A 19,493-nucleotide genomic window follows, 5' to 3' on the forward strand; every position below is an offset into this window, starting at 1 on the left:
CTCAGTTCTACTTCCAAAGTTGTCCTTTCTCATAAGTCTGATGAGGAAGATACATCGGGACTTTCTGAGGGTGAAATCTCAGATTCGGACAGTATAATTCCTTCTTCTGAGACTGAGTTGGTATCCTTCAGATTTAAGCCTAAACACCTTTTGTGTATTGTTAAAGGAGGTTTTAGCTACTTTAGATGACTCCGATACCTGTCGTTGTCACTCCTAAGAAATCTAATAAACTTAATAGTATATTTTATGATCCTAGCTGGCATGCTAGTCTGCTGCAAAAATATATAAGTCTTGAAATTGCAAGGTATCTTCTCTTTAAGCTCTAGGCTGTATATACAATCTTTAATCTTCTTTACAGAATGCTGTGGCTTTTCAACTCTGCATTATAAAGATACATTATGGAAATGATCTCATAAGTTCAACCATCTGCATTAGGTAATTGCCCTGCCCATGGGGGCTCTGATAGACTTGATGTGTCTTCATGAGAGGAATGTGAGAAGGTAGACACACACACACACACACACACACAGAAGCACACACACACACAGAAGCACACTCACAGGAATGAACAACTGGCTCAATACCATTGTTAGTCTGTATTATGGCGATTTACCACCTGGGTGCAGATTCTTTTAGCCCAGTAATGATTTTCACAGAACAGAACTTTCCTGTAGTATATCAGTCTGATCCCGCCTATTACGGTCAGTCCAGCGCCGAAATACCAGGCAATTCCACTCTGAACAAGGAACACAGCAACCCCAGACAATCGTTTCGGCCTTCATTGGGTCTCATTAGTGAGGTGTAGCCATATTCCTCTAAGCACACTGAGCAAGGAGTCCACGTCTGGATTCCCCATTTTCCCATAGGGAGACTAAATACACATAGAGAGAAGCACACTCGCAGGAACAAACAACCGGCTCAATACCATTGTTAGCCTGTTCTATGGTGATTTACCACCTGGGTGCAGCTTCTTTTAGTCCAGTAATGATTTTCACAGAGCAGAACTGGACTTAAAAGCTGCACCCAGGTGGCAGATTGAACCAGTTGTTTGTTCCTGTGAGTGCATTTCTCGTGTGTGTGTGTGTGTGTGTGTGTGTATATATATATATATATATATATATATATATATATATATATATATATATATATATATATATATATACACATACACACACACATATACACACACAACAAAACGAGAATTAATTAGATATCCCAGGGGCATCAACAAAAGACAGGACTTAGATCTATTTATTGACTAGTCCTTTGCTCCTAATTATCACCATTCTGTCCATATTTCTTCTATAAGGTACGGCGAGTCCACGGATTCATCCTTTACTTGTGGGATATTTTCCTCCTGCTAACAGGAAGTGGCAAAGAGCACCACAGCAGATCTGTCTATATAGCTCCTCCCTTAGCTCCACACCCCAGTCATTCTCTTTGCCTACTCTAAGTACTAGGAAGGGTAAAGTGAAAGAGGTGATAAAATATTAGTTTTTAATTTCTTCAAGCAAGAGTTTTTTGTTTTAAATGGTACCGGTATGTACTATTTACTCTCAGGCAGCAGATGGATGAAGACTTCTGCCTGGAGGATGATGATCTTAGCATTTGTAACTAAGATCCAGTGCTGTTCGCACAGAGGCTGAGGAGTACAGGAAACTTCAGTGTGAGGAACGTTTTCATGCTATATAGCAGTGAGGTATCTTAAGTCATTTTTTCTGGAGAGACTGTGTATTTCAGAAAGGCTGACAGTATCCCCATGAGGGTAAGGGTAAGCAGTAATCCTAAGAGCTATAGACAGGCATTACTAAGCTTGCATAAGGGGCTAATTAAAAAATAGTTGACACTGGTTTTTGAATGTTTTTGGGCAAACGTTTTTATGAACTGGGAGTGCTATTAATGTTTTGTGGGCAATAATGTTTTTGTTGGCAACTTTATTGAGGGTACACTTGGCTTATTTTTTGGGTCTCAGAACCCACATGGCTAGTTTAAAACCGCTCTGGTGCGGTTCTTTGAGGCTGTAGAGACATCGAGTGAGATGGGCGGGGCCTATTTTCGCGCCTCAGATGTGCAGTTGTTTTCACTCAGCAAGCTCCAACTCCTGAGGGCCCTTGTGGATGTTTTGGGCCAAATCGAAGCTTTAACCCCATATTTACAATCCCTGAGGGCAGGTAGGCGCCACAGCAGGGCTGTGGCAAGGTGCTGGGGGTGTTTTCTTCCGGATTTAGGCCTTAATTCAATCCGGTTTGCACAATAAAGGGTTAAATGTTAAATTTTCTTGTGGGGCAAACTTAACTACACATATTGAGTCTGCTATGAAAAATGTGAAAAAATTTGGTGCATTTTAAAGCGGTTTTGCAGAACGTGTATGCTTTTTTTTCTCTTAAAGGCGCAGTAGAGTTTTTTTAAGATTGTTATTTTTTTCACTAAATAAAGTGTTTTCATGCTTGTTTGTAGTCATTACTAGCCTGTTCAACATGTCTGACATAGAGGAAAGTCATTGTTCAATATGTTTAGAAGCCATTGTGGAACCCCCACTTAGAATGTGTCCCTCATGCACTGAAAGGTCAATAAATTGTAAAGAACATATTTTAGCTACTAAAAGTATGTCGCAGGTTGATTCTCAGTCAGAAGGGAATCAGGTTATGCCATCTAATTCTCCCCAAGTGTCACAACCATTAACGCCCGCACAAGCGACGCCAAGTACTTCTGCAAGATATGGCCGCAGTTATGAATACTACCCTCACAGAGGTTTTATCTAAGCTGCCTGGGTTGCAGGGGAAGCGCAGTAGGTCTGGTGTGAGAACAAATGCTGAGCCCTCTGACGCTTTATTAGCCATATCCGATGTACCCTCACAATGTTCTGAGTTGGGGGTGAGGGATTTGCTGTCTGAGGGAGAGATTTCTGATTCAGGAAAGATGTTCCCTCAGACAGACTCAGATATGACGGCTTTTAAATTGAAACTAGAACACCTCCGCTTATTGCTCAGGGAGGTTTTAGCGACTCTGGATGATTGAATATTAAAAAAATTTCACTCTTTTTAATAAATAATAAAAAATAAAAAACAAAGTTGTTTTCTTTTAAATCGATAAAATATATGAGCAGTTAAAGCTCAATTTATGGATAAATATCCAGGATTCATAAGAATAATTCAAGGGCTAAAATGAAAGCAGCAGTTTACCAACGCCAGCTAGCACGCTTATGCCAGAGGTTCACGATCCTTGGTCTAGAACAGGGGTGATCAACCTTGGCTCTCCAGAGGTTTTGAAGCTACATTTTCCTATGATGCTCAGCCAGCTTAAAGTGTATGAACATCATGGGAAATGTATTTCCAAATCCTCTGGAGAGCCAAGGTTGATCACCCCTGGTCTAGAAGATACTCGGTAGACAGTACAGGAAATTATGAGTAAAACAAGCTAGAATTATAGAGAATTCAAACTATTATTTCACTGTTTTTGTGATTAATATATTTCTTCTCTTTTCCAGTTGAGTTTTCCCTTTACAGAACAAATATAAAACATCTGCAGTGATGTACCTTTATCAATTGCTCGCTCTTTATCACAACTGTCTCATCAGTTACACATTGTGCGCTCTACAATAAATGGCCAATACAATTATAAAGCTATTTATAACAAACCAAACCTCTGTGTGCAGAATATTATTATTTTTTGTTGCTGTTTGCCCTGACAATGTAATTATGTTTCCCCACAGGGAGGATGAGGAACAGCTGAGGAATAAGATTCGTGCTGATCATGAACGAGCGCTGGAGGAAGCCAAAGAGAAGCTAAAAAAGTCTCGTGAGGAGATCCGAGCTGAGATCCAAACAGAGAAGTACAAGCTTCTGGAGGAGTTAAAGAGGAAAGACAGCCAACCCTTACCACTGGCGCCTGTGCCTAACCTCCAAGAGATAAAGAATGGGGACCCCGGAGACCCGGATATACGGGAAAAACGAGACAAGATCAAAGAGGTGAAGTACAGAGCACCGCTAACCAGCATACATGACAAATTCACCACTACTACAGTGCAATGAGACTATACATGGCATGTTAAATAAACAGTTTATGGCATTGTTCTGCTAGTGCAGCTCAGTAAGGAAACATGATGAGGCTCCCGCTAATACATCTCAATGGGACCATACATGGCGTATATGGCAATGTTCCTGCTAGTGCAGTTTAATGAATGAACATGATGATGACCCCACTAGTGTAGTGCAGGGGAGAGTACATGGCAAGGGTTCACTAGTGGTGCTCAGGGTGGGCCATACATGGCCTGGTTCAGAGAGCGTATATATTGCATTGTTCATGATAGTAAAGCCTAGTGAAGACCCCACTAGTGTAATGCAGGGGAGAGTACATGGCAAGGATCTACTAGTGGTACTCAGGGGGCCATATTTGGCCAGATACAGAGAGCATATATATTGCATTGTTCCTGCTATTAAAGATCAGTGAGGACCCCACTAGTCTCATGCAGGGGAGTGTGCATGGCAAGTGTCCACTAGTGGTGCTCAGGGTGGGCCGTACATGGCCTGGTACAGTGTGCATATATATTGCATTGTTCCTGCTAGTCTTTTGCAGGGGAGAGTACATGGCAAGGGTCCCCTTTGTGGTGCTCAGGGTGGGCCGTACATGGTCTGGTACAGAGCGCATATATTGCATTGTTCCTGCTAGTAAATTCCACTGAGGACCCCACTAGCCTTATGCAGGGGAGAGTACATGGAAAGGGTCCCCTTTGTGGTGCTCAGGGTGGGCCGTACATGGCCTGGTACAGAGAGCGTATATTTCTTTCGTAAGATATGGTGAGTCCACGGATCATCAATTACTAGTGGGAATATCACTCCTGGCGAGCAGGAGGAGGCAAAGAGCACCAAAGCAAAGCTGCTATATATGTCACTTCCCTTACCCATAATCCCCAGTCATTCTCTTTGCCTGCGGCGCAAGGAGGAGGTGAAGTTTTGGTGTCTGATCTACAATCAAGATTTTTTTATTATAAAAGCAGAGTAGGTTTGCTCTGATCTTTCTAAAGGGTCTAGCCTTAGCCCATGTCAGTCTCTTCAGTAGGGCAATGGTGGCTTTTAAGCCATTGGGAACTTGTGGGGTCCAATTCCCACTGCTTTTTCCCAAGACATTTTGCTGCCCTATTTAGATAGCCTGAGTAAATTTACTCAGTCTTTATGTATTTCCACAGGTCCATGTGAGGGATGGTATCCTCTCCAATTGGCACTTATTTAGCTGAAACGCTGCAGGGGACGTTTTTTTATTCCTGTCAGGGTGCAGGTTTTTATGGCAATTTTGCAGGCACTGTTGGTGTGAGGAGTTATTTATTTTATTGATGACTCAGTGTGTTCATGGGATCCGTTTCTTTAGTAATGGATTATGTACTTTTCTTGGGGGTATAATTGTTGTTTTAAAGGAAGTTCCGTTTCTTTGATGACAGAGTATTTTTTGCGCTTTTCTTCACTTCCTGTGGAGTGAGGTGCGCATATTACAGACGGCTCAGCTGTTTAAAAGGGTTTTTGCCGTTTTTTGCTTCTCTGGAATCCGGATTGTAAACAGGATCGTTTTTTCCTCAGTTTGTTGTGAGTTGCAGGACAGGTAAGACACCTCAGTATTTCTACTGAGGTGTAGAGTGTTGCCTGGGGTATGTTTCCTTGATTTGAGATAATTTATAGGGAAAATTTATTTAAGGACAATTTCTTCTGTTATATCCTTTTGTTAAAAGATTTAAAAAAAAAAAAGATTTTTTATTTGTAATTATGGATCAGGAGGCTTTGCAGGCTGTTACCTGTAACTTATGTTTTGATGCCCAGAATCCCCAGTACCTTTTTGTTCATGTATTGAAAGAACTTTAGCTTATAGAAATAGACTTTTTGACCCTGAGCCATCATTAGCTAAGGCGGATGCTGTTCAGGAGCCTCCTGTTTCAGTTGTGCCGCAGCTTTCTCCTCAAGCGTCCCAATCCTATTCGTCTGCACATGCAGTGCCCTGCGTTTCCTCTCATGCTCTGTCTGGAGTTACTTTGCAAGATATTGCTGCCCAGGTATCTTCTGCGGTATCTGAGGCGCTGTCTGCCTTTCCTATGCTGCAGGGAAAGCACAAAAGGAACTTTAAAGAAACAGTAAGTAAGGTTTCTGATCTTGAGGTGGTTACTCATTGTGTTTCCTCTCAGAAATCTGAGAATGAAGATTCTTCGGTTGCTTCCAAGGTTGAAATATCGGACTCGGGCAGTATAATTCCCTCTACTGATGCTGAAGTTGTGTCCTTCAGATTTAAGCTGGAACACCTCCGCTTGTTACTTAAGGAGGTTTTGGCTACCTTGGATGACTCCGATACTACTATCGTTGTTCCCTCTACGGTAGAGGTATTTCCTGAGATTATTGCACGAGAGTGGGACAGACCTGGTATTGTTTTCTCCAACATAGGTGTGTCCGGTCCACGGCGTCATCCTTACTTGTGGGATATTCTCTTCCCCAACAGGAAATGGCAAAGAGCCCAGCAAAGCTGGTCACATGATCCCTCCTAGGCTCCGCCTTCCCCAGTCATTCTCTTTGCCGTTGTACAGGCAACATCTCCACGGAGATGGCTTAGAGTTTTTTAGTGTTTAACTGTAGTTTTTATTATTCAATCAAGAGTTTGTTATTTTAAAATAGTGCTGGTATGTACTATTTACTCTGAAACAGAAAAGAGATGAAGATTTCTGTTTGTAAGAGGAAAATGATTTTAGCAACCGTTACTAAAATCGATGGCTGTTTCCACACAGGACTGTTGAGAGGAATTAACTTCAGTTGGGGGAAAAGTGAGCAGACTTTTGCTGCTTGAGGTATGACACATTCTAACAAGACGATGTAATGCTGGAAGCTGTCATTTTCCCTCTGGGATCCGGTAAGCCATTTTTATTACAGAAAGAAAAAAAGGGCTTCACAAGGGCTTTTTAAGACTGTAGACATTTTCTGGGCTAAATTGATTTATATATAAACATATTTTATACTCCATAGCCTTGAGGAATTATGTAAAATAACCGGCAGGCACTGTATTGGACACCTTATTCTCTAGGGGCTTTCCCTAATCATAGGCAGAGTCTCATTTTTGCGCCTCTATTGCGCACTTGTTTTTGAGAAGCATGACATGCAGATGCATGTGTGAGGAGCTCTGATACATAGAAAAGACTTTCTGAAGGCGTCATTTGGTATCGTATTCCCCTTTGGGCTTGGTTGGGTCTCAGCAAAGCAGATACCAGGGACTGTAAAGGGGTTAAATATAAAAACGGCTCCGGTTCCGTTATTTTAAGGGTTAAAGCTTCCAAATTTGGTGTGCAATACTTTTAAGGCTTTAAGACACTGTGGTGAAATTTTGGTGAATTTTGAACAATTCCTTCATACTTTTTCGCAATTGCAGTAATAAAGTGTGTTCAGTTTAAAATTTAAAGTGACAGTAACGGTTTATTTTAAAACGTTTTTTGTACTTTATCAAGTTTTTGCCTGTTTAACATGTCTGAACTACCAGATAGACTGTGTTCTGAATGTGGGGAAGCCAAGGTTCCTTCTCATTTAAATAGATGTGATTTATGTGACACAAAATTTAGAGAAAATGATGCCCAAGATGATTCCTCAAGTGAGGGGAGTAAGCATGGTACTGCATCATCCCCTCCTTCGTCTACACCAGTCTTGCCCACACAGGAGGCCCCTAGTACATCTAGCGCGCCAATACTCCTTACTATGCAACAATTAACGGCTGTAATGGATAATTCTATCAAAAACATTTTAGCCAAAATGCCCACTTATCAGCGAAAGCGCGACTGCTCTGTTTTAGAAAATACTGAAGAGCATGAGGACGCTGATGATATTGGTTCTGAAGGGCCCCTACACCAGTCTGAGGGGGCCAGGGAGGTTTTGTCTGAGGGAGAAATTTCAGATTCAGGGAAAATTTCTCAACAAGCTGAACCTGATGTGATTACATTTAAATTTAAATTGGAACATCTCCGCGCTCTGCTTAAGGAGGTGTTATCCACTCTGGATGATTGTGAGAATTTGGTCATTCCAGAGAAACTATGTAAAATGGACAAGTTCCTAGAGGTCCCGGGGCCCCCCGAAGCTTTTCCTATACCCAAGCGGGTGGCGGACATTGTAAATAAAGAATGGGAAAGGCCCGGTATACCTTTCGTCCCTCCCCCCATATTTAAAAAATTGTTTCCTATGGTCGACCCCAGAAAGGACTTATGGCAGACAGTCCCCAAGGTCGAGGGGGCGGTTTCTACTCTAAACAAACGCACCACTATACCCATAGAAGATAGTTGTGCTTTCAAAGATCCTATGGATAAAAAATTAGAAGGTTTGCTTAAAAAGATGTTTGTTCAGCAAGGTTACCTTCTACAACCAATTTCATGCATTGTTCCTGTCACTACAGCAGCGTGTTTCTGGTTGGATGAGCTAGAAAAGGCGCTCAATAATAATTCTTCTTCTTATGAGGAGATTATGGACAGAATTCATGCTCTCAAATTGGCTAATTCTTTCACCCTAGACGCCACTTTGCAATTGGCTAGGTTAGCGGCGAAAAATTCTGGTTTTGCTATTGTGGCGCGCAGAGCGCTTTGGTTAAAATCTTGGTCAGCGGATGCGTCTTCCAAGAACAAATTGCTTAACATTCCTTTCAAGGGGAAAACGCTGTTTGGCCCTGACTTGAAAGAGATTATCTCTGATATCACTGGGGGCAAGGGCCACGCCCTTCCTCAGGATAGGTCTTTCAAGGCCAAAAATAAACCTAATTTCTCCAACATAGGTGTGTCCGGTCCACGGCGTCATCCTTACTTGTGGGATATTCTCTTCCCCAACAGGAAATGGCAAAGAGCCCAGCAAAGCTGGTCACATGATCCCTCCTAGGCTCCGCCTACCCCAGTCATTCTCTTTGCCGTTGTACAGGCAACATCTCCACGGAGATGGCTTAGAGTTTTTTAGTGTTTAACTGTAGTTTTTCATTATTCAATCAAGAGTTTGTTATTTTCAAATAGTGCTGGTACGTACTATTTACTCAGAAACAGAAAAGAGATGAAGAATTCTGTTTGTATGAGGAAAATGATTTTAGCAACCGTAACTAAAATCCATGGCTGTTCCACACAGGACTGTTGAGAGCTATTAACTTCAGTTGGGGGAACAGTTTGCAGTCCCTTGCTGCTTGAGGTATGACACATTCTAACAAGACGATGTAATGCTGGAAGCTGTCATTTTCCCTATGGGATCCGGTAAGCCATGTTTATTACGATTGTAAATAAGGGCTTCACAAGGGCTTATTTAAACTGTAGACTGGGCTAAATCGATTGATTATTAACACATATTTAGCCTTGAGGAATCATTTTATCTGGGTATTTTGATATAATAATATCGGCAGGCACTGTTTTAGACACCTTATTCTTTAGGGGCTTTCCCAAAGCATAGGCAGAGTCTCATTTTCGCGCCGGTGTTGCGCACTTGTTTTTGAGAGGCATGGCATGCAGTCGCATGTGAGAGGAGCTCTGATACTTATAAAGGACTTCTGAAGGCGTCATTTGGTATCGTATTCCCCTTTGGGTTTGGTTGGGTCTCAGCAAAGCAGATACCAGGGACTGTAAAGGGGTTTAAAGCTTAAAACGGCTCCGGTTCCGTTATTTTAAGGGTTAAAGCTTCCAAAATTGGTGTGCAATATTTTCAAGGCTTTAAGACGCTGTGGTGAAAATTTGGTGAATTTTGAACAATTCCTTCATGTTTTTTCGCAATTGCAGTAATAAAGTGTGTTCAGTTTAAAATTTAAAGTGACAGTAACGGTTTTATTTTAAAACGTTTTTTGTACTTTCTGATCAAGTTTATGCCTGTTTAACATGTCTGAACTACCAGATAGACTGTGTTCTGAATGTGGGGAAGCCAGAATTCCTATTCATTTAAATAAATGTGATTTATGTGATAATGACAATGATGCCCAAGATGATTCCTCAAGTGAGGGGAGTAAGCATGGTACTGCATCATTCCCTCCTTCGTCTACACGAGTCTTGCCCACTCAGGAGGCCCCTAGTACATCTAGCGCGCCAATACTCCTTACTATACAACAATTGACGGCTGTAATGGATAATTCTGTCAAAAACATTTTAGCCAAAATTAACCCTTGTCAGCGTAAGCGTGGCTGCTCTGTTTTAGTTACTGAAGAGCATGACGACGCTGATATTAATATCTCTGAAGGGCCCCTAACCCAATCTGAGGGGGCCAGGGAGGTTTTGTCTGAGGGAGAAATTACTGATTTAGGGAACATTTCTCAGCAGGCTGAATCTGATGTGATTACATTTAAATTTAAATTGGAACATCTCCGCATTTTGCTTAAGGAGGTATTATCCACTCTGGATGATTGTGAAAATTTAGTCATCCCAGAGAAACTATGTAAAATGGACAAGTTCCTAGAGGTGCCGGGGGCTCCCAGAAGCTTTTCCTATACCCAAGCGGGTGGCGGACATTGTTAATAAAGAATGGGAAAGGCCCGGTATTCCTTTCGTCCCTCCCCCCATATTTAAAAAATTGTTTCCTATGGTCGACCCCAGAAAGGACTTATGGCAGTCAGTCCCCAAGGTCGAGGGAGCGGTTTCTACTTTAAACAAACGCACCACTATTCCCATAGAGGATAGTTGTGCTTTCAAAGATCCTATGGATAAAAAATTAGAAGGTTTGCTTAAAAAGATGTTTGTTCAGCAGGGTTACCTTCTACAACCCATTTCATGCATTGTCCCTGTCACTACTGCCGCATATTTCTGGTTTGATGAACTGCTTAAGGTGCTCGATAGTGACTCTCCTCCTTATGAGGAGATTATGGACAGAATCAATGCTCTCAAATTGGCTAATTCTTTCACTCTAGACGCCTCTTTGCAATTGGCTAAGTTAGCGGCTAAGAACTCTGGGTTTGCTATTGTGGCGCGCAGAGCGCTTTGGTTGAAATCTTGGTCGGCTGATGCGTCTTCCAAGAACAAGCTACTAAACATTCCTTTCAAGGGGAAAACGCTGTTTGGTCCTGACTTGAAAGAGATTATCTCTGATATCACTGGGGGTAAGGGCCACGCCCTTCCTCAGGATCGGCCCTTCAAGGCAAAAAATAGACCTAATTTTCGTCCCTTTCGTAAAAACGGACCAGCCCAAGGTGCTACGTCCTCTAAGCAAGAGGGTAATACTTCTCAGGCCAAGCCAGCTTGGAGACCAATGCAAGGCTGGAACAAGGGAAAGCAGGCCAAGAAACCTGCCACTGCTACCAAGACAGCATGAAATATTGGCCCCCGATCCGGGACCGGATCTGGTGGGGGGCAGACTCTCTCTCTTCGCTCAGGCTTGGGCAAGAGATGTTCTGGATCCTTGGGCGCTAGAAATAGTCTCCCAGGGTTATCTTCTGGAATTCAAGGGACTTCCCCCAAGGGGGAGGTTCCACAGGTCGCAGTTGTCTTCAGACCACATAAAAAGACAGGCGTTCTTACATTGTGTAGAAGACCTGTTAAAAATGGGAGTGATTCATCCTGTTCCATTAAGAGAACAAGGCATGGGGTTCTACTCCAATCTGTTCATAGTTCCCAAAAAAGAGGGAACGTTCAGACCAATCCTAGATCTCAAGATCTTAAACAAATTTCTCAAGGTCCCATCGTTCAAGATGGAAACCATTCGAACTATCCTTCCTTCCATCCAGGAAGGTCAATTCATGACCACGGTGGATTTAAAGGATGCGTATCTACATATTCCTATCCACAAGGAACATCATCGGTTCCTAAGGTTTGCATTCCTGGACAAACATTACCAGTTCGTGGCGCTTCCTTTCGGATTAGCCACTGCTCCAAGGATTTTCACAAAGGTACTAGGGTCCCTTCTAGCGGTGCTAAGACCAAGGGGCATTGCAGTAGTACCTTACCTGGACGACATTCTGATTCAAGCGTCGTCCCTTCCTCAAGCAAAGGCTCACACGGACATTGTCCTGGCCTTTCTCAGATCTCACGGCTGGAAAGTGAACGTGGAAAAGAGTTCTCTATCCCCGTCAACAAGGGTTCCCTTCTTGGGAACAATTATAGACTCCTTAGAAATGAGGATCTTTCTAACAGAGGCCAGAAAAACAAAGCTTCTGGACTCTTGTCGGATACTTCATTCCGTTCCTCTTCCTTCCATAGCTCAGTGCATGGAAGTGATCGGGTTGATGGTGGCGGCGATGGACATAGTTCCTTTTGCGCGCATTCATCTAAGACCATTACAACTGTGCATGCTCAGTCAGTGGAATGGGGACTATACAGACTTGTCTCCGAAGACACAAGTAAATCAGAGAACCAGAGACTCACTCCGTTGGTGGCTGTCCCTGGACAATCTGTCTCAAGGGATGATGTTCCACAGACCAGAGTGGGTCATTGTCACGACCGACGCCAGTCTGATAGGCTGGGGCGCGGTCTGGGGATCCCTGAAAGCTCAGGGTCTTTGGTCTCGGGAAGAATCTCTTCTACCGATAAATATTCTGGAACTGAGAGCGATATTCAATGCTCTCCAGGCCTGGCCCCAGCTTGCGAGGACCAGGTTCATACGGTTTCAATCAGACAACATGACGACTGTTGCGTACATCAACCATCAGGGGGGAACAAGGAGTTCCCTAGCGATGGAAGAAGTAACCAAAATTATTCTTTGGGCGGAGTCTCACTCCTGCCACCTGTCTGCTATCCACATCCCAGGAGTGGAAAATTGGGAAGCGGATTTTCTGAGTCGGCAGACATTGCATCCGGGGGAGTGGGAACTCCATCCGGAAATCTTTGCCCAAGTCACTCACCTGTGGGGCATTCCAGACATGGATCTGATGGCCTCTCGTCAGAACTTCAAAGTTCCTTGCTACGGGGCCAGATCCAGGGATCCCAAGGCGGCTCTAGTGGATGCACTAGTAGCACCTTGGACCTTCAAACTAGCTTATGTGTTCCCGCCATTTCCTCTCATCCCCAGGCTGATAGCCAGGATCAAGCAGGAGAGGGCGTCGGTGATCTTGATAGCTCCTGCGTGGCCACGCAGGACTTGGTATGCAGATCTGGTGAATATGTCATCGGCTCCACCTTGGAAGCTACCTTTGAGACGAGACCTTCTTGTTCAGGGTCCGTTCGAACATCCGAATCTGGTTTCACTCCAGCTGACTGCTTGGAGATTGAACGCTTGATTTTATCGAAGCGAGGATTCTCAGATTCTGTTATCGATACTCTTGTTCAGGCCAGAAAGCCTGTGACTAGAAAGATTTACCATAAAATTTGGAAAAAATATATCTGTTGGTGTGAATCTAAAGGATTCCCTTGGGACAAGGTTAAGATTCCTAGGATTCTATCCTTCCTTCAAGAAGGATTGGAAAAAGGATTATCTGCAAGTTCCCTGAAGGGACAGATTTCTGCCTTGTCGGTATTACTTCACAAAAAGCTGGCAGCTGTGCCAGATGTTCAAGCCTTTGTTCAGGCTCTGGTTAGAATCAAGCCTGTTTACAAACCTTTGACTCCTCCTTGGAGTCTCAATTTAGTTCTTCAGGGGGTTCCGTTTGAACCCTTACATTCCGTTGATATTAAGTTATTATCTTGGAAAGTTTTGTTTTTAGTTGCGATTTCTTCTGCTAGAAGAGTCTCAGAATTATCTGCTCTGCAGTGTTCTCCTCCTTATCTGGTGTTCCATGCAGATAAGGTGGTTTTACGTACTAAACCTGGTTTTCTTCCAAAAGTTGTTTCTAACAAAAACATTAACCAGGAGATTATCGTACCTTCTCTGTGTCCAAAACCAGTTTCAAAGAAGGAACGTTTGTTGCACAATTTGGATGTTGTTCGCGCTCTAAAATTCTATTTAGATGCTACAAAGGATTTTAGACAAACATCTTCCTTGTTTGTTGTTTATTCAGGTAAAAGGAGAGGTCAAAAAGCAACTTCTACCTCTCTCTCTTTTTGGATTAAAAGCATCATCAGATTGGCTTACGAGACTGCCGGACGGCAGCCTCCCGAAAGAATCACAGCTCATTCCACTAGGGCTGTGGCTTCCACATGGGCCTTCAAGAACGAGGCTTCTGTTGATCAGATATGTAGGGCAGCGACTTGGTCTTCACTGCACACTTTTACCAAATTTTACAAGTTTGATACTTTTGCTTCTTCTGAGGCTATTTTTGGGAGAAAGGTTTTGCAAGCCGTGGTGCCTTCCATTTAGGTGACCTGATTTGCTCCCTCCCTTCATCCGTGTCCTAAAGCTTTGGTATTGGTTCCCACAAGTAAGGATGACGCCGTGGACCGGACACACCTATGTTGGAGAAAACAGAATTTATGTTTACCTGATAAATTTCTTTCTCCAACGGTGTGTCCGGTCCACGGCCCGCCCTGGTTTTTTTAATCAGGTCTGATATTTTATTTTCTTTAACTACAGTCACCACGGTACCATATGGTTTCTCCTATGCAAATATTCCTCCTTAACGTCGGTCGAATGACTGGGGTAGGCGGAGCCTAGGAGGGATCATGTGACCAGCTTTGCTGGGCTCTTTGCCATTTCCTGTTGGGGAAGAGAATATCCCACAAGTAAGGATGACGCCGTGGACCGGACACACCGTTGGAGAAAGAAATTTATCAGGTAAACATAAATTCTGTTTTTCGTCCTTTTCGCAGAAACGGACCAGCCCCAAGTGCTACGTCCTCTAAGCAAGAGGGTAATACTTCTCAAGCCAAGCCAGCCTGGAGACCAATGCAAGGCTGGAACAAAGGAAAGCAGGCCAAGAAACCTGCCACTGCTACCAAGACAGCATGAGATGTTGGCCCCCGATCCGGGACCGGATCTGGTGGGGGGCAGACTCTCTCTCTTCGCTCAGGCTTGGGCAAGAGATGTTCTGGATCCTTGGGCACTAGAAATAGTCTCCCAAGGTTATCTTCTGGAATTCAAGGGGCTTCCCCCAAGGGGGAGGTTCCACAGGTCTCAATTGTCTTCAGACCACATAAAAAGACAGGCATTCTTACATTGTGTAGAAGACCTGTTAAAAATGGGAGTGATTCATCCTGTTCCTTTAGGAGAACAAGGGATGGGGTTCTACTCCAATCTGTTCGTAGTTCCCAAAAAAGAGGGAACATTCAGACCAATCTTAGATCTCAAGATCCTAAACAAGTTTCTCAAGGTTCCATCGTTCAAAATGGAAACCATTCGAACAATTCTTCCTTCCATCCAGGAAGGTCAATTCATGGCCACGGTGGATTTAAAGGATGCGTATCTACATATTCCTATCCACAAGGAACATCATCGGTTCCTAAGGTTCGCATTCCTGGACAAGCATTACCAGTTTGTGGCACTTCCGTTCGGATTAGCCACTGCTCCAAGGATTTTCACAAAGGTACTAGGGTCCCTTCTAGCGGTGCTAAGACCAAGGGGCATTGCAGTAGTACCTTACTTGGACGACATTCTGATTCAAGCGTCGTCCCTTCCTCAAGCAAAGGCTCACACGGACATTGTCCTGGCCTTTCTCAGATCTCACGGGTGGAAAGTGAACGTAGAAAAAAGTTCTCTATCTCCGTCAACAAGGGTTCCCTTCTTGGGAACAATAATAGACTCCTTAGAAATGAGGATTTTTCTGACAGAGGCCAGAAAATCAAAACTTCTAAACTCTTGTCAAATACTTCATTCTTTTCCTCTTCCTTCCATAGCGCAGTGCATGGAAGTAATAGGTTTGATGGTAGCGGCAATGGACATAGTTCCTTTTGCGCGAATTCATCTAAGACCATTACAACTGTGCATGCTCAGTCAGTGGAATGGGGACTATACAGACTTGTCTCCGACGATACAAGTAGATCAGAGGACCAGAGATTCACTCCGTTGGTGGCTGTCCCTGGACAACCTGTCACAGGGGATGAGCTTCCGCAGACCAGAGTGGGTCATTGTCACGACCGACGCCAGTCTGGTGGGCTGGGGCGCGGTCTGGGGACCCCTGAAAGCTCAGGGTCTTTGGTGTCGGGAAGAATCTCTTCTCCCGATAAATATTCTGGAACTGAGAGCGATATTCAATGCTCTCAAGGCTTGGCCTCAGCTAGCAAAGGCCAAGTTCATACGGTTTCAATCACACAACATGACGACTGTTGCGTACATCAACCATCAGGGGGGAACAAGGAGTTCCCTGGCGATGGAAGAAGTGACCAAAATCATTCAATGGGCGGAGACTCACTCCTGCCACTTGTCTGCAATCCACATCCCAGGAGTGGAAAATTGGGAAGCGGATTTTCTGAGTCGTCAGACATTTCATCCGGGGGAGTGGGAACTCCATCCGGAAATCTTTGCCCAAATTACTCAATTGTGGGGCATTCCAGACATGGATCTGATGGCCTCTCGTCAGAACTTCAAGGTTCCTTGCTACGGGTCCAGATCCAGGGATCCCAAGGCGACTCTAGTAGATGCACTAGTAGCACCTTGGACCTTCAAACTAGCTTATGTATTCCCGCCGTTTCCTCTCATCCCCAGGCTGGTAGCCAGGATCAATCAGGAGAGGGCATCGGTGATCTTGATAGCTCCTGCGTGGCCACGCAGGAGTTGGTATGCAGACCTGGTGAATATGTCATCGGCTCCACCATGGAAACTACCTTTGAGACGAGACCTTCTTGTTCAAGGTCCGTTCGAACATCCGAATCTGGTCTCACTCCAACTGACTGCTTGGAGATTGAACGCTTGATCTTATCAAAGCGAGGGTTCTCAGATTCTGTCATTGATACTCTTGTTCAGGCCAGAAAGCCTGTAACTAGAAAAATTTACCACAAAATATGGAAAAAATATATCTGTTGGTGTGAATCTAAAGGATTCCCTTGGGACAAGGTAAAAATTCCTAAGATTCTATCCTTTCTTCAAGAAGGTTTGGAGAAAGGATTATCTGCAAGTTCCTTGAAGGGACAGATTTCTGCCTTGTCTGTGTTACTTCACAAAAAGCTGGCAGCTGTGCCAGATGTTCAAGCCTTTGTTCAGGCTCTGGTTAGAATCAAGCCTGTTTACAAACCTTTGACTCCTCCTTGGAGTCTCAATTTAGTTCTTTCAGTTCTTCAGGGGGTTCCGTTTGAACCCTTACATTCCGTTGATATTAAGTTATTGTCTTGGAAAGTTTTGTTTTTGGTTGCAATTTCTTCTGCTAGAAGAGTTTCAGAATTATCTGCTCTGCAGTGTTCTCCTCCTTATCTGGTGTTCCATGCAGATAAGGTGGTTTTACGTACTAAACCTGGTTTTCTTCCGAAAGTTGTTTCTAACAAAAACATTAACCAGGAGATAGTCGTGCCTTCTTTGTGTCCGAATCCAGTTTCAAAGAAGGAACGTTTGTTGCACAATTTGGATGTTGTTCGTGCTCTAAAATTCTATTTAGATGCTACAAAGGATTTTAGACAAACATCTTCCTTGTTTGTTGTTTATTCTGGTAAAAGGAGAGGTCAAAAAGCAACTTCTACCTCTCTCTCTTTTTGGATTAAAAGCATCATCAGATTGGCTTATGAGACTGCCGGACGGCAGCCTCCTGAAAGAATCACAGCTCATTCCACTAGGGCTGTGGCTTCCACATGGGCCTTCAAGAACGAGGCTTCTGTTGATCAGATATGTAAGGCAGCGACTTGGTCTTCACTGCACACTTTTACTAAATTTTGCAAGTTTGATACTTTTGCTTCTTCTGAGGCTATTTTTGGGAGAAAGGTTTTGCAAGCCGTGGTGCCTTCCATCTAGGTGACCTGATTTGCTCCCTCCCTTCATCCGTGTCCTAAAGCTTTGGTATTGGTTCCCACAAGTAAGGATGACGCCGTGGACCGGACACACCTATGTTGGAGAAAACAGAATTTATGTTTACCTGATAAATTACTTTCTCCAACGGTGTGTCCGGTCCACGGCCCGCCCTGGTTTTTTAATCAGGTCTGATAATTTATTTTCTTTAACTACAGTCACCACGGTATCATATGGTTTCTCCTATGCAAATATTCCTCCTTTACGTCGGTCGAATGACTGGGGAAGGCGGAGCCTAGGAGGGATCATGTGACCAGCTTTGCTGGGCTCTTTGCCATTTCCTGTTGGGGAAGAGAATATCCCACAAGTAAGGATGACGCCGTGGACCGGACACACCGTTGGAGAAAGTAATTTATCAGGTAAACATAAATTCTGTTTTTTTTTTTTTTTTTTTTTTTTTTTTCCATCGCCTATTTTTAAGACGATGTTTCCTATAGCTGATTCCATTAAGAAGTCTTGGCAAATTGTTCCTAAGGTGGAAGGAGCAATTTCTACTTTGGCTAAGAGGACCACTATTCCCATAGAGGATAGTTGTTCTTTTAAATATCCAATGGATAAGAAATTGGAGGCATTATTAAAGAAAATGTATGTTCACCAGGGTCTTCAATGGCAGTGTGTATTGCTACTGTTACCAGTGCTGCAGCTTACTGGTTTGATGCCTTGTCTGATTCTATTCAGACAGATACTCCTTTTGAGGAGATCCAGGACAGGATTAAGGCTCTTAAGTTGGCCAAATCTTTTATTACGGATGCTTCCTTACAGTCCATTAGGCTGGGAGCAAAAATGTCTGGTTTTGCTTTTCTAGCTCACAGAGCCCTTTGGTTATATTCCTGGTCTGCGGATGTTTCTTCTAAGTCTAAGTTAGTAGCAATTCCCTACAAGGGTAAGACCTTGTTTTGGTCTGGTTTGGCTGAAATAATTTCAGTTATCACAGGAGGAAAGGTAACTTTTCTTCCTCAGGATAAGAATAAGAAGCAGAAAGGATGTCAGAGTAATTTTTGTTCCTTTCGTAACTTTAGAGGTAAACCCTCCGCTTCCTCTTCCAAGCAGGAACTATCCAAGTCTTCCTGGAAGTCTGGTCAGTCTTGGAACAAGGGGAAACAGTCTAAGAAACCTGCGGCTGACTCCAAGTCTGCATGAAGGGTCGGCCCCCAATCCAGGAACGGATCTAGTAGGGGGCAGGCTTTCTCAATTTGCTCAGACCTGCATACGAGATGTCCCAGACCTGTGGGGTACAAGATATAATTCAAATTTTTTCTTCCCAGAGGCAGGTTTCTTCTCAAGATTATCTGTAGACCAGATAAAGAGAGAGGTGTTCTTAAATTGTATCAAGGATCTTTTTGCCCTGGAAGTTATAGTTCCAGTTCCTCTGCAGGAACAGGGTCTGGGATTTTATTCAAATCTGTTTGTGGTTCCCCTAAAGAGGGGACTTTCAGACCTATTTTAGACCTAAAGTGTTTAAAAAAGTTCCTCAGAGTACTGTCCTTCAAGATGGAGACTATACATTCCATTTTTCCTTTGGTTCAAGAGGGTCTGTTTATGTCAACCTTAGACTTAAAGGATGCGTACCTTCATGTTCCCATTCACAGGGATCATCATAAGTTTCTAAGGTTTGCTTTCTTAGACAATCATTTTCAGTTTGTGGCTCTTCTATTCGGCCTTGCCACAGCTCCCAGAATTTTCTCAAAGGTCCTGGGAGCTCTTTTGGCAATGATTCCGGTCTCAGGGCATTGCTGTAGCGCCTTA

At 43.5% G+C, this 19,493-nt stretch overlaps 1 protein-coding gene across 2 annotated transcripts in view; it reads left to right on the forward strand.

The window, feature by feature from the left end:
• MAN1A2 (mannosidase alpha class 1A member 2) overlaps nucleotides 1–19,493 on the forward strand; it is a 354,032-nt gene that overhangs the window by 212,070 nt on the left and 122,469 nt on the right. For both annotated transcript variants that reach the window (XM_053705763.1, XM_053705764.1), the window contains one exon: nucleotides 3,713–3,968. In XM_053705763.1, the coding sequence (XP_053561738.1) occupies nucleotides 3,713–3,968 (256 nt within the window). The remainder of the gene's footprint in view (nucleotides 1–3,712; nucleotides 3,969–19,493) is intronic.

Source organism: Bombina bombina, chromosome 3 (genome assembly GCF_027579735.1).
Source record: "Bombina bombina isolate aBomBom1 chromosome 3, aBomBom1.pri, whole genome shotgun sequence".
Classification (NCBI taxonomy): domain Eukaryota; kingdom Metazoa; phylum Chordata; class Amphibia; order Anura; family Bombinatoridae; genus Bombina; species Bombina bombina.